General features: G+C 44.8%; 3 protein-coding genes across 5 annotated transcripts in view; 1 reads left to right on the top strand and 2 right to left on the bottom strand.

Moving 5' to 3' along the window:
• The window catches only part of LOC130142150 (protein FAM219A), a 93,181-nt gene extending 72,692 nt beyond the window's left edge, over window positions 1-20,489 (bottom strand). Inside the window, exon 1 of one of the 3 annotated variants that reach the window (XM_056323633.1) lies at window positions 12,621-20,489. In XM_056323633.1, coding sequence (XP_056179608.1) covers window positions 12,621-12,657 — 37 coding nt within the window. In that variant the 5' untranslated portion in view covers window positions 12,658-20,489. The remainder of the gene's footprint in view (window positions 1-12,620) is intronic. The other 2 variants (XM_056323632.1, XM_056323631.1) reach the window with 2 other exon arrangements.
• The window catches only part of LOC130142145 (uncharacterized), a 438,873-nt gene that overhangs the window by 144,001 nt on the left and 270,750 nt on the right, over window positions 1-24,122 (bottom strand). The window lies entirely within an intron of this gene.
• Window positions 23,180-24,122, top strand: part of LOC130142107 (iron-sulfur cluster assembly 1 homolog, mitochondrial-like) — a 78,131-nt gene continuing 77,188 nt past the window's right edge. Inside the window, exon 1 of the mRNA XM_056323554.1 lies at window positions 23,180-23,237. Coding sequence (XP_056179529.1) covers window positions 23,180-23,237 — 58 coding nt within the window. The remainder of the gene's footprint in view (window positions 23,238-24,122) is intronic.

The raw sequence follows: 24,122 nt of genomic DNA, 5'->3' as shown, positions 1-24,122 counted from the left end.
AGAGTGTCAGTGATTGGGTCCCGGACTGATGTTTCCACGAGGGGTTAATCCATGTGGATATCAGTCCTTGGATCTGTGGCAAACTGATGTCACACATGTGCTGCCTTTTGGTCATTTACAGTCTGTTCACGTCTCTGTTGATACCTTCTCAAAAGTTCTGTGGGAATCTGCCCATACTGGGGAGAAGGCTCTGGGTGCCATTTCACATCTTCAACGGGCTTGGGCTGCTCTGGGGGTTCTGAAGTGTCTCAAGACAGACAACAATGGACCAGCATATTCATCTGCACACATGGCCAAGTTCCTTGCCTCTTGGGGGGGTGGAACATGTTACTGGCATCCCTCATTCCCTGACAAGCCAAGCCATTGTGGAACGTGTTCATCATACTTTAAAGCTACTTCTTGAAAAACAAAAAGGGGGAATGAGTTCTGAGACTCCGCATGCTTGTCTATGGAAAGCTGTGTATACATTGGATTATTTGACTGTGCCGGCTGGGAAAGTGTGGCCTGTGACTATCTCTCATTTCTTGTCTTTGTAGGGAGGAGATCCTCCTATCTGAGGAAAGGTTTTAATGCGAGACCTACAAATGGGAAAATGGACAGGCTCGTGGATTTAATTACCTGGGGATGAGGGTATGCTTGTATCTCCACAGATGCAGGGCCGCGGTAGCTTTCTGCTAGGTGTGTTAAGCCTGTTTTAGATCCTAGAATTGACAAGAGGACATCAGATATCTGCTGTTCCACAGACCCCTTGAGAGGGGAGTCAGAACATCTGGGTGACCCTGATGTGGAGCCTGAATCAGACGCAGCTTTGTGCCTTCTTAACTCAGCCTGAACAGCCTTTCCACACATCCTGCCAAGGGCCCTGCAATGGATGATAGACATGGCCTTTTTGGTTAAAAACAAAAAGGGGGAATTGTAGAGGAATGAAGGCAGTGGGTTGATTAGCATTGATAACATGCAGCTGTGGCCTTGCCTGGAAGGCAGTGGGTTGATTGTCATGGATGTTGTGCAGCTGTAGCTTGTTCCTGCTAAGTGGTTAAATAGCCCTGAGGATTGTGGGATAGGTGGTCAGATGGAGGAGGGGCAGTGTGGTCTGACCTTGGGAGGAAGGAGCAACAGTATGGGCAGTGGAATCTGACCGATGGTAAAAGCCTTGTTGCAGCCAGCCAACTAGTTTGTGCTGAAGCAGTATCCTGTTGTTCTGTGCCACTCACTGAGGTGGTGGCCCAACTCTGAGTTGTGATTAAAGTAAACCTAGTAGTCCCCATGTCTGTGTAAATGTCTCCTTTAACAGTGACAAAAGGATACACTAATGGTATTTATCCAGTCTACTTCAACCTTCCCTTATTATTCTGTTTTCTGTGTGAAATGCTTAGAAGTCACAAGCTGTGAAGCATACTGGGAAGAGATGATGCAGAAAATGAGTCACAGATGCAGGCAGGTACAGAGCCATTCAGCCTATGCAAGATGCTTGCTGCCTGCTCTTTTTGGGACTGCATCTCCCAGCATCAGTTTTTCATCTTGACCTATGGCAAGAGCAGGGGATCTCTGAGCGAGGCATCCTTTTGAACAGCACTGGGATAGGTTGTTCTGCTGTGTGCATGTGGCTCTTTCATGGAGATGCTTTAAAACAAGTTCTGAACTTACACCCAACCCCAGGAAAGGGGGGTGTGTGTGTAAAAACTACACAAATTGAAAGATCAGTTTCAGGAGAAATATGGGGCGATAAAGGTAGTCTGTTCTTTACTGGGATTGGAGACAATCTGTAAAGTTTCAACCACAAATGTACTAATTATTTTATGTTGAACCCTGAAGGCTTTATAGTTCTCAGCTTGCTGACTGATATTCCCAGTACTACTCTTCCCTGACTGTACAGCAGTTTAATATCTGCCATGAATGCACAGCAGCAGGCTGGAAGGCAGGAGCTAACACCACAGCTTGTGTTGTCAGCCTCTGTCCTGAAATGGATTATTTTCTCTGTTCACTCTGGTCTCCAGCAAGATGAGGCCCAACAATAAATTAGATTCTCAGTTTTGTCCAAGTCAGGTACACCAGGGAATGACATGCTATATTTCTTTGTGGCAGGGTTTCTGCTGCTGTTTTACCCCTACCAGAGTTGTTTGCTCTAAGTGAACATCATTCCAGTTACTTGCTTGAGGTTTTTGAGAATCTTGTTTGTTAGCAAGCAGGAATTAATCCAATAGCACAAGTAATTTGGTGCTTGGAAGTGGACGCACCTAACTGGTTTCCCCAGGCAGAATCCCCATCCCTAGCTAGAGACTGTAAGCCAGAGATATGAACTCCTCTGCTGTCACCATGTAGAATCTTGGGATGTTTGTACATGGAGGAGCACAGTGATGGAGTGATGAGCAACAGATAGGGATTGGGCCCATTCCCTGAGGGCATGGCTTTACACTGCTGTCGTTCATGTCTCCACATGCTGCTCTCCAGCTCTGGGTACCAAAGGGCTCCCTTTACTGATCAACAGCAAGCCTCTTAGTTTATGTAGAACCAGCAACAGCATCCTGCAAAATTTGAGGACGGATCCCTGTTAATGTTTCTCATGGAGGGGTGGGACTGATACAGGAAGAAGCAGACAAGAAGCCTTGGTGGTCTCATCTGAGATCTCTCCTTGAAGGGTGAGCCCTATGGTTATTTGTCGGAGAATAGCTTTTCCTACCAAGACTTCCTTCACCTCTCCTTAAGCCATCTTCTTAGTTCACATCCTGCTATAGCCATTCAGTTGCTCTCATCTCCTTGTCACAGAGAAAGCCAAAAGGCTGGGCTGACTCAAGAGGCTTTTATGCCTACCCTAGCAATAGGTCTAGGCTCCCAGTGAGCAGAATTTCCTTCCCAGCAGTACCTGGGCTATGGCAGACCTGCTCCAAGAGTGATCTGTGCTGTGTCTTGGGGGGGGGGGGGAGCGCAACTTCCTACAATGTGGCTGGCAGGAGGAAAGTGTTAGTACCCTATTAATTAATGAAATAGCTCTGCTCTGTTAGTGTTGTGACAGCTACCTGTCTCTTGGAGCAAGGAAAGCTGCTGGTTAGGCTGGTAGATTATGTCATTGAGCTACAGCAGCTTACACCAAAGGCAACTTTGTGATACTTACTTCTCCTTATGGGGCTGACTAGTATCATCCGCTGGTTTTTTGGTATTAAGATGAATACCAGCATGAGATCTAAGCTGGGAGGGGAGCAAAACAATAGCTAGGAAAGTAGGAAAATTATCTGCTACATTTGCAATTTGGGTAACTTCTTCACAAGAAGCTTTGCAAAGAAAATCTAAAACAAAAACCATAAACTCTTTCAACCCTTCATCAATATGAACTAGGCTTCCTCTTAGTCATATGGCAGGAGACCTCATCTGCATGTAGCTCACTCAGTCTTAAGGTGGGATCCAGTTTGCTTAGCTTAGACACTCTTGTTGCATACATTTAGACACCCCACTGAACAATCTTCCAAAACCAGTGCCTTATTCTCTATCTAGTCCAAGGAGAGGAGGTGCTTACATCTAAGGCAACAGATATCTCAGAGGGATGAAGGCTGCTATGAGTCTGTCTGTCTCTCCCATATGTTCATCTGCAGATGGGGATGCAGGAGATTTACTGCCAAGTTCCCAGTGTGATGGATGTGCTTATGAAGACTGCCCCAGTCCCTCATCACCGCAGCAGCCTGTTCTGCAACAGTCCAACAAATTGCCACGTTTCCCATTCTGTTTTAACACTGTCACATCATTGACTGCTAAGTAAGACAGCCTGGATGGGGATTTCGGCACAGAGAAGGGAAATTAAAAATGCAAAATAGAAAACCAGATGGCATAAGCTTCATTTAAAATAATATCTCATCTCCTGGGGATCCCATGGAGATCTGTTGCCTTCCAGTGGATACGGAGCCCCTGAGATTTACACTTGGGGATTAGTCTGTTCCTCCTCCTCTTCTTATCACAAATGTCTTCTGTTTTCAAAAGGCTTTCTCTATCCGAATATGTCTCCTAATAAGGATGTGCTGGAGACATCTCCTAAGCATTAATGGACACCCAGCCCCCCACAGTGCTGTCAGGAGCCTCCTTATCAAGTGATTTGCAATAAAGAAGGAAGCATGGCTAAGCCCTGCAGTTCCTGCCAGAAAGACAAAGTGGGAGTGTTAGAAAAGTAAGAAATACATAATTAATATAGATATAATATCAATAAGGGTTTAAGATTCTGAACTACACAAACTGGGAGATGTTATTTCCCCTTGGTGTGATATTCTCCACTTTGTTGATATGGCCTCAGCAGCAAGCTAAATGTTTTACTATTCCACTTACAAACCAGGTGTAACCTTTAGGAAATCACTAGAAATATAAGCCACCTGGTTAGTTTTAGCAAACATGTGGCTGTGAAATGTATTTATTCATAGGGGGAGAGGCAACCAAGGAAAAGACTACTAAAGCAGTGGAATAAATCTGTGTTTAGTGCATGCAGTACAGCATACTCTTTCTGTCACACTTCAATCACTGTGGACTCTGGAAGTAAAAGTTGTATTTGTGCTGGGTTGGTATTTAATTGAGCTCATTTGAACCAAGCTTACAGCAAGCACATATGACAGATTTATGTATGAATCTTCACAGAGTAAAAAAATCACATTTATTGACATTCCAGCAGAGCATTTGATGTTTGAACAACTGATTCTGATTTAACACTGAAGAATGCCACTATCCATATGGAAAACCTGCAATAGGATTAAACCCCCAGTTGCTACCATTCCAATCAGTGGCTCTGCCAGATAAGCTATTAAATGTTTATGTACTACCTTAATTTTGCCTAGATTAAAAAAAACAATCCAAATCCTGATGAGCTTAATGCAGAAGAGACAAAAGATCAAGTTGGAGGAACGGGGGCCAGAGTCAGGAGATGAGAGACATTAAACTGCTTGAAAATTGTAAAGGCTGGGCAGATTTTAAGAATAACAGCAGCAGGAGCAGATGTGGATTAAAGGTATGTTATACTGGCTACAGACAATACTGTTAGTCTCATTTTGCCCCAGATAACCTAGAGCTCATCTGGGTATGGCCAAGAGTAGAGAGTTGATCCAAATGCCACTAGATATGTGTTCACCTAATTAGAGGCATGCTGTATCCGCAGGCAGAGAGGCATGTTTGAGCAGACCTCTCTGGAGACAAGGCAAGATGATGCTTGTTAGCCTTGTCAGACAACTCCTCTTAAGCAGGTAGATTTCACCCATTATTACCTTCATGAGCATATTGTGGTCAGCACTGAGTATTCACTAGGAAAGAGCACTAGCTGTAAAAGAGGTCCTGGCAATGGTACACTTCTAGCTACTGGAAAAACAATTCAGACTCTTCCAATATATCCCGTTGCCTCTTTACTGGTGGATAGTAGCATTCAGCAGTGGCTAAGTGGAATAAAATTTTCCCTATGTGGAAAAGCAGAAGTTCTGGCAGAAGGACTCATTCTGTTGTATCTGATCCTTGGAAAAAAAGCTGCTAAACTCTGCAGAAGTCTGACTAGGGCATATCTTCATATATTAGTCCATTTTAGTAAGTAATTACCTTGCAATCAACTATGTAACAGGCTGCTTCTTCCTAAGTCACCTCCAGTTGGTAAATTCTAGTTTACAGCAGACTGAGGTTCTCCTGTCATATTTTCCTCATTTCTATTATTCCAGTTTTCATGCTTATTCTCTGTGGCATTTCTGAGTCTTTGTTGTACTGATGTCTCCCAAATATAGAATCATTTAGGTGGGAAAAGACTCTTAAGATCATTGGGTCCAACTGTTAACCTAACACTACCAAGTCCACCATTAAAAAATGCCCCTAAGCACCATGTCTACACATCTTTTAAATACCTCTAGGGATGGTGACTCAACCACCTCCCTGGGCAGCCTGTTCCAATGCTTGACAACCCTTTCAGTGAAGAAATTTTTCCTAATATCCAGCCTAAACCTCCCCTGATGCCACTTGAGGCCATTTCCTCTTGTCCAATCACTTGCTCCTTGGGAAAAAAGACTGACACCCACCTCACTACATCCTCCTTTTATGTAGTTGTAGAGCGTCAGCTTCCTTTTCTCCAAACTAAACAACCACCCCAGTTCCCACAGCTGCTACTCATAAGACTTGTTCCCCAGACCCTTCACCAGCTTCATTGCTCTTCTCTGGACGTGCTCCAGCACCTCAATGTCTTTCTTGTAGTGAGGGGCCCAAAACTGAACACAGGATTTGAGGTGCAGCCTCACCAGTGTCAAGTACAGGGGGACAATTGCTTCCCTAGTCCTGCTGGCCACACTATTTCTGATACAGGCCAGGATGCTATTGGCCGCCTTGGCCATCTGGGCACACTGCTGGCTCATATTCAGCTGGGTGTCGACCAACATCCCCATGTCCTTTTCTGCTGGGCAGCTTTCCACTCTTCCCCAAGCCTGTAGCATTGCATGGGGTTGTTGTGACCCAAGTGCAGGACCCAGCACTGAGCCTTGTTGAACCTCATACAACTGGCCTCAGCCCATCGGTCCAGCCTGTCCAGATCCCTCTGTAGAGCCTTCCTACTCTCAAGCAGATCAATGCTCCCACCCATCTTGGTGTTGTCTGCAAATTAATAAGGGTGCCTGCACCTGGTCCCCTTGTCCAGATCATTGATATTAAAACTGGCCCTGATACTGAGCCCTGGGGAACACCACTTGTGACCGGCTGCCAAGTGGATTTAACTTCATTCACCACCACTCTTTGGGCCTGGCCATCCAGCCAGTTTTTTACCCATCCAAGACACGAGCAGCCAGTTTCTCCAGGAGAATGCTGTGGGAAACAGTGTCAAAGGCTTTACTAAAGTCCAAGTAGGCAACATCCACAGCCTTTCCTTCATCCAGTAAGTGGGTGACCTTGTCATAGAAGGAGAACAGGGTAGTCAAGGAGGACCTGACTTTCATAAACCCATGCTGACTGGGCCTGATCACCTGGTTGTCCTGCACATGCCACGTGATGGCACTCAAGATGAGCTGCTCCGGAACCTTCCCCGGAACCCAGGTCAGGCTGGCAGACCTGTAGTTCCCCGGTTCCTCCTTATGGCCCTTCTTGTAGATGGGTGTCACATTTGCTAACCTTCAGTCAACTCTGACCTCCCAGGGTAGCCAGGACTGCTGATAAATGATGGAAAGTGGCTTGTTGAGCTTTTCCGCCAGCTCCCTCAGTACCCTTGTGTGGATCCCATCTGGCCCCATAGATTTGTGCGTGTCTAAGTGGTGTAGCAAGTTGCTAACAATTTCCCCTTGGATTATAGAGGTTCGTTCTGCTCCCCTGTCACCAGCTCATTAGGCTGCATACCCTGAGAACAAATGGTCTTCCTATTAAAGACTGAGGCAAAGAAGGCATTAAGTACCTCTGCCTTTTCCTCATCCTCTGTCACTATGTTTTCCCCTGCATCCAATAAGGGATGGAGATTCTCCTTAGCCCCCCTTGTGTTGTTAATATACTTACAGAAATATTTTTTTATTGTCTTTTACAGCAGTAGCCAAATTGATTTCTTGTTGGGCTTTGACCCTTCTAATTTTTTCTCTCCATATCTTCCTGACATCTTTGTAGTCTTCCTGGGTTGCCTGCCCCTTCTTTCAAAGGTCATAAACTCTCTCTTTTTTTTTTTTTTTTCCTCCTGAGTTCCAGCCAAAGCTCTCTGTTCAGCCAGGCTGGTCTTCTTCCCCACCAGCTCACCTTTCAGCACATGGGGATGGCCTGCTCCTGTGCCTTTAAGATTTCCTTCTTGAAGAAAGCCCAGCCTTCCTGGATCCCTTTGCCTTTCAGGACTGCCTCCCAAGGGACTCTGTCAGCCAGGCTCCTAAACAGACCAAAGTCTGCCCTCTGGAAATCCAAGGTAGCAGTTCTGCTGACCAGTCTCCTTACTTCTCCAAGAATCGAAAAATCTATTATTTCATGATCACTATGCCAAGACAGCCTCCAACCATCACATCACCCACAACTCCTTCTCTGTTTGCAAACAACAGGTCCAGTGTTGTCCAAGCTCCCTCACCAACTGCGTCAGGAAGTTATCATTCACACACTCCAGGAACCTCCTAGACTGTTTCTTCTCTGCTGTTTTATTTCCAGCAGACATCTGGTAAATTGAAGTCCCCCATGAGAACAAGGGTTAGCAATCGTGAGACTTCTCCCAGCTGCTTATAGAATATTTCATCAGTCATTTCATCCTGGTTGGGTGGTCTATAAGAGACTCCCACCATGATATCTGCCTTGTTAGCCTTTCCCCCGATTCTTACCCATAAACACTCAACCTATCATCACCATTGTCAAACTATAGACAATCAAAACACACCCTAACATACAGAGGTATCCCACTGCCTCTCCTTCCTTGCCTATCCCTTCTGAAGAGTTTACAGCCATCCATTGCAGCACTCCAGTTGTGTTAGTCATCCCACCATGTTTCTGTGATTGCAACTATATCATAGTTTTCCAGCTGCACAATGGCTTCCAAATCCTCTTATGTGTTGCCCATTGTCCTGGTTTCAGCTGGGATAGGGTTAATTTTCTTCTTAGTAGCTGGTGCGGTGATGTGATTTGGATTTGGTGGGAGAACAATGTTGATAGGACACTGATGTTTTTAGTTGTTGCTGGGTAATGTTTATACTAAGTCAAGGACTTTTCAGTTTCTCAGGTCCTGCCAGACAGAGGGCTGGAGGGGCACAAGAAATTGGGAGGGGACACAGCCAGGACAGCTGACCTGAACTAGCCAAAGAGATATTCCATACCACATGACATCATGCTGAGTATATAAACTGGGGGAAGAAGAAGGAAGGGGAGGGACATTCGGCATTATGGCATTTGTCTTCCCAAGTAACCGTTACGCATGGGAGAGCCCTGCTTTCCTGGAGATGGCTGAACACCTGCCTGCCCATGGGAAGTAGTGAATTAATTCCTTCTTTTGCTTTCCTTGTGTGCGTGGCTTTTGCTTTACCTATTAAACTGTCTTTATCTCAGCCCACAAGTTTTCTCACTTTGACTCTTCCGATTCTCTCCCCCATCTCACTGTGGGGGGAGTGAGCGAGTGGCTGCATGGTGCTTGGCTGCCAACCAGGGTTAAACTACAACACCCATGCTGCATGCACTGGTGTAGATGCACTTCAGTTGCGCTATTGATCCTGCCACCTTTTTGGGGGGAGAATCCCTAATTCCTATTATGACTCTTCTCAAGGTGCTTCCATGGTTTCTAACGCATCAACAACCCTTGCATCTTTGCTGCTGCGCAGATCTCCATCCCCTACCCCCACTGAGATGGCTAAGGTGCTGCGTGCATTAGTATAGAGACATCTCAAATGTGCTCCAGTGTACTCAGCCCATCGTGGAACAGACTGAAGGACCTTGCTAGCACACTGTCCCTCAAACATTGTCGTGGTGCCCGCACCCTTATCTGTGAGTGAGGCTGGTTTCATCTCTTTCCCCCTTCAAATCTAGTTTAAAGCTTTTTCAATGAGCCCTGCTAACTCCTGCGCAACAATCCTTTCCCCCCTTTGAGACAGGTGTACCCCATGTCACCAGCAGGCCTGGTGTTGTGTAGACTGACCCATGATCAAAAACCCCCGAATTCTGCTGGTGACACCAGTCACGGAGTCAGGTATTTATCAGCTGGCTCTTCGTGTTTCTTCCAACATCATTCCCTGCAACTGGAAGGACAGGAAAAATCTACTTGTGCTCCTCACTCCTTAACTAGTTGTCTGAAAGTCCTGAAGTCTCTTTTGATTGCCCTTGGACTTCTTATTGGAACTTCATCACTGCTGTTGTGATTAAATTTCCTTTGCCAATTCTTGCTTTTTGTGTCAAAGTCATTAATGAACATATAAATGAAATGGATGTTGGAGAACTCTGTTAGCAATCTCCTTTCTTCTGATACTTTCTCCTTCAACACTACCTGATGTGTTTTGAGTTCCTGGGCTTCTCAGGCTACTGGGTTTGCTTAAGCACTTAGTTTATAAAACTGAATTTTGTTATAGATGTACCTCAAATTACCTTTTCATTTAATTTGCATGTATTGAACTTGTTATCCCTGAATCCAAATTATTTCCTATGATCAGGTCTTTTGTAACGTCCTCATGACTTACTAAAACTAAGTCTAAAATAGTACCATTTCCTGTCATGTTAGTGAATCTCTGGAGGATATTTTTATTGCCTAGAAATGCAAGAATATCTCAGACTTACCAATAATAATATCAGTTGCTTTCCAACCTGATTCCTGATGTTAAATTATCCAAAACAACTATTGCAGTAGTAATTATCTTTCTAATAACATTACAGAACTCTCTTGGCAGTGAAAAAGGATCCTGGTGGCATATGGCATGCTAGCAGTGATAATCTTTTACTAGTAAGAGTTGTGCTGTCATTAACATATATTGCTGCTCCCTGCCTTTTCCTGAAAAGCAGTCACTGGTTTTAGAGTGCTCATGACTGCAACTGCTGGACAGATCTACTACCCCAATGCACTCACTCATATCCTGTATCAGTAGCTCAAGGTCCTCCACTTTGCTGCATAACCTTACTACATTTGCATATCCAACTTTCTTCTCCTCCCTAGTCACTCCTATAGTCAGCAAGATATTGCCTATTCAACCACTTTCTTTTCCTTTGCCATCCATGGATCTACTCTGTGACATTCCTTTCTGCACTGCTATGACCAGATTTGTCTGATTATTCAATTTACCACATACTCAGGCAGAGCCTTGAGACTGCACAAATGCTTCCCAGCCCTTTCCTGGTGTTTAAGGTTCCTCTTATAAATGACGCCAACAGCAGTGTTTGCAGGAATACTGCAGGTCCTTGGATAAAACCTATCTATCAGAGAATATCTCTTCATAACCATACACCAATGACCAAACTTCCCCAAATCTTCTTCAAACCTTAGCTGTTTGCTGTTTGTGTTTGTCACTCATTTGGTAGGGGCCAGAGCTATTCCACTGAACATCTGTGCACTTACTTCTTTCAGAGCCTTCCACAGCATGGCATAGAATTGTAGAGTGGTTTGGGTTGGAAGGGACCTTTAAAGGTCATCTAGTCCAATCCCCCTGCAATGAGCAGGGACATCTTCAACTAGATCAGGTTGCTCAGAGCCCTGTCCAACCTGACCTTGAATGTTTCCAGGGATGGGGCATCTATAACTTCTCTGGGCAACTTGTTCCAGTGGTTCACTGTGTATAACTGGCTAGCTGAAAAAGGTCACATAGACATAGTCCAGCTGGCTGGACAAAAATGCACATCGCTCTCAGCTTATCTGAAGTAAAGCAAAATACACTGTCTTTGGCTGTCCTTGTTACACAGTAACAGGAAGATCGCGGTGGGAAAAGAATGTTGCAGGTGGGAACAGAAAACTACAGAAGAGAAACAAGGGGCGGGCTTGATATTTAGGCAACTAACCAATAATGAGCGTAACTTTTGTAATATGTATGAGCTAATTATAACAAGGCATAAAAGGTGACTGTAAGAGACAATAAACGAAGTCTGCTGATCACTCATATTGAGTGACTGTGTCTTCCCTCCGTCGCAACAGTTCACCACCCTCATCATAAAAAACTTTCTTCCTTCTATCTAGTCTGAATCTACCCTCTTTTAGTTTGAAATCATTACCCCTTGTCCTGTTGCTACAGGCCCTGCTAAAAAGTCTGTCCCCATCTTTGTTATAAGCCCCCTTTAAGTATTAAAAAGCTGTAATAAGGTCTCACCAGAGACTTCTCTTCTCCAGGCTGAACAACCCCAACTATCTCAGCCTGTCCTCATGGGAGATGTGTTCCATCCCTCTGATCATTTTTGTGGCCCTCCACTGGACCTGCTCCAACAGGTCAACCTCAACTAGCTCCAGCAGCATCCTGTCAATGTCATTTGTTCTGATGTGAAGGTCAACCAGGGGACTACCTCCTGCTCCTATGGGAAATTTTCCAGACTTAGATTCCCATTTTTTTATCCATGCTCTAAGCAACATGCACACTATTCCTTTGACCTATCCCTTGTCAGGGTCTTGAGTCTTTGTGGCACAACAGTGGCTCAGGTTTTGGAGGCAGGACAGCCATGTGTGGATTGTGGATTGCTGTCCTCTTGTGTTAGCCTTGTGAGGAAGTAGAGTATTGTGCTAATATGATGATTCTGCTTCCAGAACTTCAAAACGTTGCTCAGAAATAGCACAAGTATTTCTATGTGAACCTTTACAAACCTACAAACCCTTGACCTCACAGTAACACAGCTCTATCTTTCTCTGGTAGTCCGAGTCTCTGATCCTTTCCCTTTTGTTTGCAGTAATCCTGTCTTTTCTTTATACAGTTCCTCTATATTATCTTAATTCTTTTTCTGGCCGAGCCTTGATCTTAGCTTGATAAAAATCTGTAGGTTTAAAAAACTATGCCTTCTTTTCAAGGCATAGCTTCCTTCCTCTACCACAGCCCAAGATAAAGAGTCCTTGCATGTTTGTAGGTCAGTTCCCTGAGCAGCAGAATCACACTGATAAACTGCTCTGTGAGTTGTCTGAACTGAGCTGGCATGCTCAGCCACACGCATGGAGATCTGCATATGATTCCACGAGCACCTCACCATATTTCAGTCCTTGGATTCAGCCTTTTCAATCTCCATCAGCAAAGACTCACCTAATTTCACTTGAAGTGGGGACGGCTTATAGTTCATGGCTACAGTCTCTCCCTCTCTCGTATCACAATCTCTGTCCAAAATAGATGCAGCTGTTGGATCCTGTCAAGAAAGAAAATGAAACAAAACAGAATGGTTTAACTAGAAGTTATGCGGTCTCTTTTCTGTCTGTTAGATGAGTCCATTCCCACCTGCATTCAGAGGGAACAGAGAACATGCTGGTGTTTTGAATGGCTGAAACCTAGGGGCAAAACACAGAACTTTGGAAGCACATTTAGTATGCTAAAAGTACCTCGGGAAATACCAGATTTCAACATTTAACTTATATGATGGATGATACTGGGAATATAATATGGAGGGTGGGTCACCAGTTCAAATTCAGCCTGGGCTGGCAGTAGTCTGAAACCATTTCCATGTGATGACTCTTTGGGGTGTTGTACGAAACGCATTTACAGTTTCAGCTGAGTTCCAAGTGGACCAGTCAACCTCATGATTAAAACCAAAAAGCTCGTGACCAGCTGTGTGAAAGTCCAGCTCAGAAGAAATGAGGACTGAATGAGTAGGAGAATTCAATCTCTGGTCCCTCTTGGAGAGGAATGAAGAAGACTACTTCCAAATCTGGATTTATTCTGTGGCTAACTGGAAAGATTTAATTTCAGTATCTGTCAGCACAGCACCTTTCACTGTCACTGAAATTCTCCCAAAAATCAAAGCTCCCCAAACATGGAATCTGCCCCATCACACCTACTTGCAGACCAGCTAATCCAGGTATATGGCATGTGTAAGGTGGTAAAGTGGCAGGCCACCACCTGGGTCCAGGCTTCCCAGACAAGAACCTTTTCTCTGACAGTCTGAGAAAAGGCAGGATACAGCTGTTTTTAAAAAGCATGACAAGAGCTGGATGCTTTGTAGTGCTACTGAACACAACCAAATCCTTGGAGCCCCAATCTGCTGGCTGCAGGAAGGTATAGGAGTAGACACGTTATGGTAAAGGACATGGTGCGATGGCCAGATACCACCTCCTATGCTGGTGCAGTCCAGCACTTGAACACGAGCTCCCACATGGAAGGAGCCCACAGCCAGCAGTTCACGTGTCAGGGAAAGGACCTGGCCAACTTGCATGAACAACAGGAGAGGAGAAATGTTCTGAGGTGCCTTTGAGGATCTGGACTCTGGTCCTGGACCAGAGGACTTTGCTAGAGCAATCTCAAAGCTGGACTCCAGACCAAACAAATAGAAAAGGCTTCCTAGACCACCAGAAAAAGAGAAAGATAATTTTCAAAGAGTGATTCATTCCATCCTGTCTTAGACACTCATCTTAAGAGGAGATGAAAACATCCCTGGAGACGTGTCTTCCTTTTCCCCCTACTAACTACAGAGGAGGCCTGGCAACTGGTGGAGACTGCACCCCTGCCACTGCAGGTGGGGATGACAAAGGACACACCAGCAGAATCCATAACAACGCCAGTCCACACCAAGAGATGATCCATGAATCATCTCTAAGCATGTGGAGGAAAAGAAGGTCATCAGGAACAGTCAGCATGGATTCACCAAGGGGAAATCATGCCTGACCAACCTGATAGCCTTCTATGATGGAATGACTGGATGGGCATATGCAGGGAGAGCAGTGGATGTTGTCTACTGTTACAGCCCTCTCCAAACTAGCCAGCTATAACAAGGTCTTTTACCATCTCATACCAGCATACTCTTCATGCCAGTCCCCCTGCTGCTACCTTCTCGTCTCTCCTCACCCAGGGTATGTATTCTCTGCTTCTTTCTCCCCTCTCTTCATTGGCTGCCCAACCAATTAACAGAACCAGCCACAGCTGCACCTTATCTACATCAGCCAACCCTCCAGCTCACAGCTGTATGTTATCAATGTTAATTAACCCAGCTTCATTCTTCTACAATTCCCCCTTCTTTTTCTTCTTAACATTTCATACCTCATGTTTTTACCAACCATCACAAACTTTTTACAAATAAACTTTTCATACAGTTCTCTATAATTCCTCTACAGTCTACCTTGACCTCAGCAAGGCTTTTGACACTGTCTCCCATAACATCCTGATAGGTAAGCTCAGGAAGCGTGCGCTAGATGAGCAGACAGTGAGGTGGATTGAGAACTGGCTGAATGGCAGAGCTTGGAGGATTGTGATCAACAGTGCAGAGTCTAGCTAGAGGCCTGTAGCTAGTGGTGTTCCCCAGGGGTCATTCCTGCATCCAGTCCTGTTCAGCTTATTCATCGCTGACCTGGATGAAGGGACAGAGTGCACCCTCAGCGAGTTTGCAGATGATACAAAACTGGGCGGAGTGTCTGATACACCAGAAGGCTGTGCTGCCATTCAGCGAGACCTGGACCGGCTAGAGAGCTGGGCAGAGAGGAACCTAATGAAGTTCAACAAAGGCAAGTGTAAGGTCCTGCACCTCAGGAGGAACAACCCCATGCACCAGCACAGGCTGGGGGTTGACCTGATGGAAGGCAGCTCTGCAGAGAAAGACCTGGGAGTTTTGGTGGACAACAAGTTGCCCATGAGCCAGCAGTGTGCCCTTGTGGCCATGAAGGCCAATGGGATCCTGGGGTGCATTAGGAGGAGTGCAGCCAGCAGGTCAAAGGACATTATCCTCCTCCTCTGCTCTGCCCTGGTGAGGCCGCATCTAGAGTACTGTGTCCAGTTCTGGGCTCCCCACTTCAAGAGAGACAGGGAACTACTGGAGGGGGTCCAGTGGAGGGCTACCAAGATGATGAGGGGACTGGAGCATCTAGCTGATGAGGAAAGGCTGAGAGAGCTGGGCCTGTTTAGCCTGGGGAAGAGAAAACTGAGAGGGGATCTTATAAATGTCTACAAATATCTTAACAGCGAGTGTCAAGAGGATGGGGGCAGATGCTTTTCAGTGGTGTCTAGCAACAGGACAAGGGGCAACAGGTACAAACTGCAACACAGGAAGTTCCATCTGAATATGAGGAAGAACTTCTTTACCTTGAGGGTGACAGACCACTGGAACGGGCTTCCCAGAGAGGTTATAGTCTCCTTCTCTGGAGACACTCAAAACCTGCCTGGACATGATTCTGTGCAACCTGCTCTGGTGAACCTGCTTTAGCATGGGGGGTTGGACTAGATGATCTCCAGAGATCCCTTCCAAACTCAACCATTCTATGACTCTGTGATCCCATTAATCATAGCCCAATGCTCCAATCTAACTAGATCCTGTGCAAGTCCTCTTGTCCCTCAAGGGAGTCAACAGCAGCTCCCAGTTTAATATCCTCAGCAAACCTGCTAAGGGTGCATTCAACTTCTGCATCCAGAATATTGATAAAAATATTGAATGGAACTGGCCCTAGAATTGAACCCTGAGGAACACTGCTGGTCAATGGTCACCAGCCAGATGTAGCCCCATTCACTACAACCCTTTGAGCTCTGCCCTTCAGCCAGTTCTTCACCCAGTGCACCATGAACCTGCTCATTCCACAGTTGGACAACCTGTCCAGAAGGGTGCTGTGAGGGTCAATATCAGAAGCCTTACTAAAATCCAAAAAAACTATATCCACCATCTTCCCTTCATCCACTAGGTGGGTGACCTTATTGTAGAAGGTTATCATATTAATTAATCAGGACTTTCCCTTTGTGAACCCATGTTGACTGTGCCTGATGATTGCATTGTCCTTCGAATGCCTTTCAATAGTATTCAGTATAACCTTCTCCATAATTTTTCCAGGAACTGAGGTTAGACTAACAGGTCTGTAGTTCCCTGGGTCTTCTCTCACGCCCTTTTTGTAAATTGGAATAACAGTGGCTAGCTTCCAGTCAGCAGGGACCTCTCCAGACTCTCAAGACCTTTGGTAGATGATCGAGAGGGGCCCTGCCGTAACATCCTCTAGCTCTTTCAGAACTCTGTGATGAATCCCATAAGACCCCATGGACTTGTGAACATTCAGCTGATACAGCTGGTCCCTTACAATTTCAGTGTCCACAAATGGAAAGGCACTGTTCGCACAGTCTTGGTCCTTCGATTCAGGAGACCAGGCAGCCCAAGGTCTTATCAGTATTATTAAAGACTGAGGTAAAAAAAGAATTGAATGCCTCTGATTTTAATTCATCCCTATTAGTCAGGTGACCACCTGCAACAAGTATTGGTCCAATGTTTTCTTTAGACCTCCTCTTGCTATTAACATACTTTAAAAACTTTCTTGTTATCTGACACAACATTGACCAGTTTCAACTCTAGTTGAGCTTTGGCCTTTTGTGTCTTCTCCTTGCATATATGAGCCACAGCTCTGTACTCTTCATGCGAAGCATGACCTCGCTTCCAGAGATCATACAATTTCTTTTTCCTCTTGAGCTCCACAAGGAGTTCCCTGTTCATACAAGCTGGTCTTCTGCCCTGCTTGCTTGACTTAGGACTTAATGGGATTGCCTGCTCCTGTGCTTCTAAAAGGTAGTTCTTAAAAACTGACCAGTACTCATGGACCCCTAAGCCCTCAAAAGCAGATTCCCAGGGTACTCTGCTAAATAGCTCCCTGAATAGCTTAAAGTTTGCTCTCTTGAAATCCAGGGTAGCAACTCTGCTGACCTTTTTTCTCATTGCACTGAAAATTTTAAGCTCAACCATTTCGTGATGACTGTGATGGCCAAGACAGCCACCTACCATCACATCCCCCACAAGTCCTTCTCTATTCACAAATAGCAAGCTAGACTTGGCATCTTTCCTAGTTGGCTCACTGAGTACTTGTGACAAGGAGTTATCTCCTACAAACTTCAAGAATTTCCAAGACCTGCTTATCACAGCGGTATGAAAAAGGAATGGGCACACACAGTTCCTGCGGCCTTCAGCTGCCCCTTAAAAACATAGCTAGGAACTGAGATGTCTCTATCTGCCCACCCTTCCCAATCCTAAAAATCAGTCACGTTTACAGCCCTAAGCAAATGTTCTCCACTCTGCTGTCTGTGGGAAATACGATCATTAAAGCAGCTCTGCTTTTTGATAAAGCAGAGGAGGAAGATTGCCCTTACCCTCCAATCTCAAGGAATGACCCAATATACAGGGCTTTAGCCACCACTTCTCTCCAAAGTTCAGAGGCTTTGGTCTGATCATCATCAGCTGAATCATTATGAACTGACTGCTCACGAATATCATCCAGCTTACCTTTGTCTTTCTCCAGTACCAACCAATGATGTGCTTGCTGTCTTCTGCCTAACTTAAAGATGCTGGAAGTCTTGGTACCAACATGTGTGTGACAGCCTACAATGAGTGTTCACAGCCCAGCAGACTCCTGCTTTCTGAAGCTGCCCATGTGGATCACACACACTGAAAATAAATACTAACAAGAAAGGACAAGCCCAAGTGTTTTGCTTCTTTTCCACATCAAACATTGAATTTGAAAATTTGATAGCACAAGAAACTGACTTAGTGAGCAGAAGAACAAGTGAGAAACTACATGTACCCCAAATACAGGGGGTATATTTGGGTCATCAGGAAGTTTCTATCATTCCCATGTTTTCATCCCAGACTCTCGGGCTAGAAGACTGCTCCTGCTAATAAATTTTTATGCCTTCAGTCTCTCTGCCCTAGGAACAGAAAATGATATGCTGTCTGCAGATTCATTCTGCCTCAAGCTGTACTGCACTAGGTTATCCTGAGAAATGCAGCTGTAGGCAGTAGGCTTCTGGGGAGGGGACTCTGATGTGCACAGGTGGGTATGTAAAAACACAATCTTACAGTGTTTTGGACAACAGACCCCTGTGGCCTCTAGGTACCACTACAATATAAACATGAAATATCTATAAACATAGAGTGCTTTAAAAAAAAACACTGGGAACCAAGATGTGCATAGTCTGTCTATCTATGTGAGAAACAGCATTAACCATTATAGCTGAACAATGGTTAGTAATAGCATGTTTGGCAAGAGAAAGTGTCACATGTATGGCAGGAATGGAACCTGCAAACCTCACAAAAGACTCTCATGCTCTCTGCATCCCTTGAGCTCTAGCTTAAACATTCAGTTTTGGAGCCCATTATATCAAGGAAGATCTAATCCCCTTAGCAGTCCTATAGATAAAAGCTAGAAGCTACAACCATCCAGGAACACTGGAAGAATGGGGGTGTTCAGAGAAGAAAGGGGAAGACTAAGGAGGGATATAATAGCTGTCTTCAGATAGAGAAAGGGCTGCCAGAGAGAAAAAGGGAGTAATTTTTTTCCCCTATGTTTCTGATCACCAGAACAAGAAATGATTACCTTAAACTGCAGCAGGGTTGCAAGGAAATAGCAGGGAAAACTGTAGAGGTAAGGCTAAGGAGCTGCACGTTAGCCTGATGAAGTTATGGAATTGGTGTTGCTGGAGGATTTTAAGCCTGGGTTAGAAACTGATTTGTCACACAGAAAGTCAACAGAGCTGATCTGGATTTGGTGAGAGCTGATAAGATCCCTGATCGCTTTAGGTCACTCTCTCCATCTGTCTTAATAAGAGAGGAGCCTGCTTCTAAGCCAGACTCATTTAGGCAGAACACCAGTTTATCCCAGGAATGAGAGGTTCTCCAAACTCCTCTACCCACTTCCAAGGACCATGGCTGGCCTTCTCTGGGTGAGCTGAAGAAAAACATCTTTTTTCTAGGCCTCACATGTTGAAGGAACTCCAGAATCATATGGTGACCAGAGCAGAAGGCTCCCCAGGAAGATGTGGTCAGCACTTTTCATCAACATGTGCAAACTGCTGGATCCAAAGCACTAACCACTCATCTCAGCATCGTCACCCCATACCAAAGTGAAAATAAATGGCACTCTGGTGACACAGCAACTGATGCACTGAAATACAGTCTGATAGCTACTGACTCAGTTTCAAAAAAGCAATAAACAGCAACTGTTTATTGACTTTCTACTAGTTCTGCCAATGCACCACTTACAACATTGCTGGTTTTCTTTTCTGAGCAAATGCTGAAAAGATCTTATTTAACAATAACAAATTAGGCCTGCAATATCCACTACAGGACCCAGATTTTAAACCCAAGTCATTTATAATTGTAAGACAAACCAGTATTTGAAGCCATTTTTTCAGCAATTCAAAAGCCAGCAGTGTTAATATTGCTGCATGATTAAACTCTCAAGTCTTATTAATTAAATTGAACCAGAACTGCACCAAGATGACTTTCTACTGTGTATACCTGCAGTTGGTGTAGCTCAACTCACTGGCAGATAATGAGGAATTTGGATCTTTGCTTTGTTTCAAATGGGGGCAGAAGTACCAGTCTGCCTTCACATGCCACAGTGCTTGCACTGAAACACTCCCTTGAAGCCCCAGCTGTGAAGGGTCTGCCCGACTGTCACATTCACGCTGAACAAAATGAAGCAAACAGAAAGGTATAAGCTGCGGAAAGGGAACAAGACATTTCAGAGGTCTGTTTTCCTAATAAAAAATGACATTTGCAGCACAGGGAAGAAAGTCCCTTTTTTTTAGATGATGATGTATGACTAATCCTGGGAGTCTACGGTAACAGAGGAAGCACCAACTCACTAAGTAGACCAAATACTTTGGGAAAGCAACTGAGGGACAAGGAAGAAAAATGGGAGTAATTACATGATTTCTGTTAAGATTTCCCTCTGAGAAACCAGCAGTACAAGCAGCCCCTGGTCCTTTCCTTTCAATCATGATAGAGTATATTTAACGTCATATTTCCCTTCAGGCTCTTCTCATGCATATAAGCACCAGCCACCACTATTATCACATGCATTTATAGGTTTGGTATTTTGTGCTAACTTTACAAAACTTAAATTGGATCATTAACATTGCAAGTTAGAGAAATGCCACACTGCGCTTCCCACTGCTTGCAGTACTTGCCAAGCAGCTGGCATGCAATAACTATTTAAAACCAGCTATTAACTGAGGTATGTTTTCAGGATGCTACAATACCAAAACATTTCCTTCCTTGTAAAGGATATATATATACACGAGGGCATTACACCTTTCCTTTTGTACACATATCTCTGAGGTGCAACATGAGACATATGAGTATTTAAGGCAATAAAGCATCACAAATTCCTTGGTAGGTGTTGTATGAGTCAGTTTAGCGACTGGCATCTGGCCAAACCAGGATCTCAAAAACCCCCAAACAACTCTACAACTGCTCTTTAAACCTCAATTCATGAGTGAGGATATCCTCAAAATTATTAAAAATTGAGACACGTGTCACAGCCAAGGTCATGGTGTGTTTGGAGTATAGAGGCAGGAACAGGAGCCTAGGCTCTTGGCTACATGCTGTAGCTGCATCCTATAGAAAATTGCAGTGCTCTGCACAGCCCTAGTGCTCTTCATAAGGGACCACAGCAGGATCTTGTAGCATCTGAATTCATACTTGTGGGTTAGTGTTTAGAGCTTCTTTCAAAGGTATGTCCTATCTTTACTCCTTCAGAGCTTTAAAGGAGCATCACACAGAGGAAAAGTCTGTTTTCAAAGAGAGTTGAGTTTTCTGCCTGAAATTAAGACAAGCAGAGACTCTCCCACATGGCAGAGTCCTTCCCATGGACAACCCCAACACCCAAAGAAACTGGCTAGGAAAGTGCAAGACAAGTGGTGCCATCACTCCTGAAATGCCAGAGTCATGGGCATATACAGAATAGTTTACGGATCCTCTCCACACACAGCTAGGCTATTCCAGCTGTACATAAAAGATGAGATCAAAGTTTGCCTGAGGGAAACACTAAAAATATTGGCTGGTTCTGGAAAGTACTGCAGAGATTATATATTATGACAAAATATCCCTGCACAGTACAAATGAGTAGGAGAGTCCTGTTCCAGTGATGTAAGTTCCCTCCAACATCCTGGAGATCGAATAATCATTTTCATAGGCCATGGACTGGATCCAGCATGGATTAAAATCTGACATTGCTAAGCTTTCAGAGCCTCTGGCTGTAAGAACAATAGCAGGAAAAGCTGGGACAGCTCCACGTCCATACCTTTCAACAGACCAAGGGCTCCAATCAGTAGTTCAATGTCACAGCTATTACTAGCATACCTCTGGGGCCACTTGTTCTTTTCTAGTTAGCAGTTAGGACTCTTTTTTTAAGAAAGGCTGCTGATTTTTATACGTTCAACTCCTATTTATGTAAGATGAACAAGGTCTTGCTTTTTGCTCCTGGAATACCCCTGGCACTTTTAATCCAATCCCTCAGATCCTCTTCTGAGCTGTTTGATTGCTCCTCCTGTTCACTCCTCCACTGATCATTCTTCATCCTGCTTTTCTCCTGCATGTAGTAAATCCCCCCTCTCTCTAAGGGCAGGGGTGTCCAGCTCTGAAGGCTCTTTGACTGAGGTTTCAAGTCAACAGCAAGACCCACACAACCAACAATGCCGCCTGCAAAGTGTCAGCTTGATGTCAGATATTTCTGGAATGAAAATGAGATGTGTGAAGACTGTAGAACATTTTTCAGCCTCTAGATTAATTTCTAAACCACAGGCTGCCCTCTCTATCGCACACCTACTTTGCATTTGTCAGACCTCTTACCCTTCAACCCAAGGCACCCTGGGCAGGCTGTTTGCTGTCTAGACAAGCTGAGTTTATACTCGGGGTTCAGAACAAGTTTACTCAGCCTGCACTCACAAGCAAGGGCTTGGAGGGATCTTGTGAGGGCTTTCAGCAGGGAATTACTGCATCTCCCTTCAGCTACTTGGCCAAAACTACCTCAGGAGAGTTAAAGTCAACAGCACGGAAATCTCAAGGACTCAGCACTCCGCTTTCTAGGGAAGCTGAAGATCTGGGAATGCTACAAATGCAAATAGTGAGGATGTTAAGGGAAGAGCAAATACCTGTGCATTTGTCCAAGATAAAAGCCACCTCTGGCCCCAGGAAGGAGGTTGCAAAGAAAACCAAGGAAAGGATACAGGCTGTAAAGCAGGATCCAAACAAAGCCCTGAAGGAGCACTGGGGGGGCCACCGCTCCAGGACAGAGGTTTCAAGAGATTTCTCAGGAATAATAATGGATGCCCAGTAGTGTGGATAACTGGCTAGCTGAAAAGGGTCACATAGACATAGTCCAGCTGGCTGGACAAAAATGCACATCGCTCTCAGCTTATCTGAAGTAAAGTAAAAATACACTGTCTTTGGCTGTTCTTGTTACACAATAACAGGAAGATTTTGGTGGGAAAAGAATGTTGCAGGTGGGAACAGATAACTACAGAAGAGAAACTAGGGGCGGGCTTGGTATTTAGGCAACTAACCAATAATGAGCTTAACTTTTGTAATATGTATGAGCTAATTATAACAAGGCATAAAAGGTGACTGTAAGGGACAATAAACGAAGTCTGCTGATCTCTCATATTGAGTGACTGTGTCTTCCCTCCGTCGCGACACAGTAGCATTCAAAGCTCTTTACCAAATCTAAAAACATAGACTCTTCCAACCAAACCCAAAAGATGAGCAGCTGCCCAAGGCTCACATACCAAGCATATTTGTCACACTGCAGACAGGTGGGGATCTCAGCAGTGGACACCAGTTTAGCCTGGACAGAGCAGGGGACTCAGCCCATGCTTTTGTACCCACCTAGCACTGCCTCCTGACCCCACAATCCAGGCCGATGGGTTCTGCCAAGACTTTGGTGGGCAACACCAATGGCTTTGAGAAGGCAGCGCCAGGCAAGCAGGACCGCTCTTGTCCTCACCTCGCCATGCTCAGGCTTGGACACCAGTTCAAAGTCATCAGCGTGTTACCCTGAGCATGGCTTGAGAGGTCACTTGCCCATCCTGCAAAGGTGGATCCCAGCATTAAAACCTTACTGATTTTTCTCCACTAGTAAACAAAGCTGCCAAGATGAGTGCTCAGCAGCCCTTTTCTCTTTAGCACAATGCTTTGAACTTGTCCCAAGACATGGAGAGCTCAGTCATCAGATTTCCATATTTATAAGGAGAGAGTTTCTGTTCAGCCAAGCTTGTGACAGAAATAACCCTGCAAACAGCAGCAGGAGCAGCAGCACAGCAAACATGTCTGAGAGGCAGGGATGCAAAAGATCTCAAGTTGCTCTCTACCTTGGTGCGGCTTTCCAACCCTGCACGAGAAATTGTGAAGGCACAAATCATTTCAGTTTCTAAAATAAGAGCTCACATTGCCCCCATCCCCCACATCTGTGTCTCCATGACTAATTAGCATTCAGGGGGATACAGATTCTCCTCTGATTAAGCACTGTGTGGCTCCCATTCTCCCCTGACACATTTGTATTTGAAATATCCTCATTATGTGACTAATCAGGGAAGTTGAGATGAAGGCACAGAAGCTGACAACGGGAAATTACCAATTTTTATAAATGTGGCTTATAAATTATTCTGTCTCTGAAGGGCAGGGACACTTCTTCCCCTCCCAATCATGTAAAAAAAAAAAAAAAGTGCAAAACTGAGGTTCTTAAAGAAAAAACTATTTTTATTCCCAGAAGTAGCAGTTCTCATCTTCTCCCCTATTTGCAAAGCTTGCTCCCAGTTCCCTCAGTTGTAGCACTGCAGTTTATGCACTGCAAAGGGCCTAGAGAG

This window comes from Falco biarmicus, chromosome W (genome assembly GCF_023638135.1).
Source record: "Falco biarmicus isolate bFalBia1 chromosome W, bFalBia1.pri, whole genome shotgun sequence".
Classification (NCBI taxonomy): Eukaryota; Metazoa; Chordata; class Aves; order Falconiformes; family Falconidae; genus Falco; species Falco biarmicus.
The sequence above is the reverse complement of the archived record's forward strand: the minus strand, read 5'-3'. Positions and strand labels throughout refer to the sequence as shown.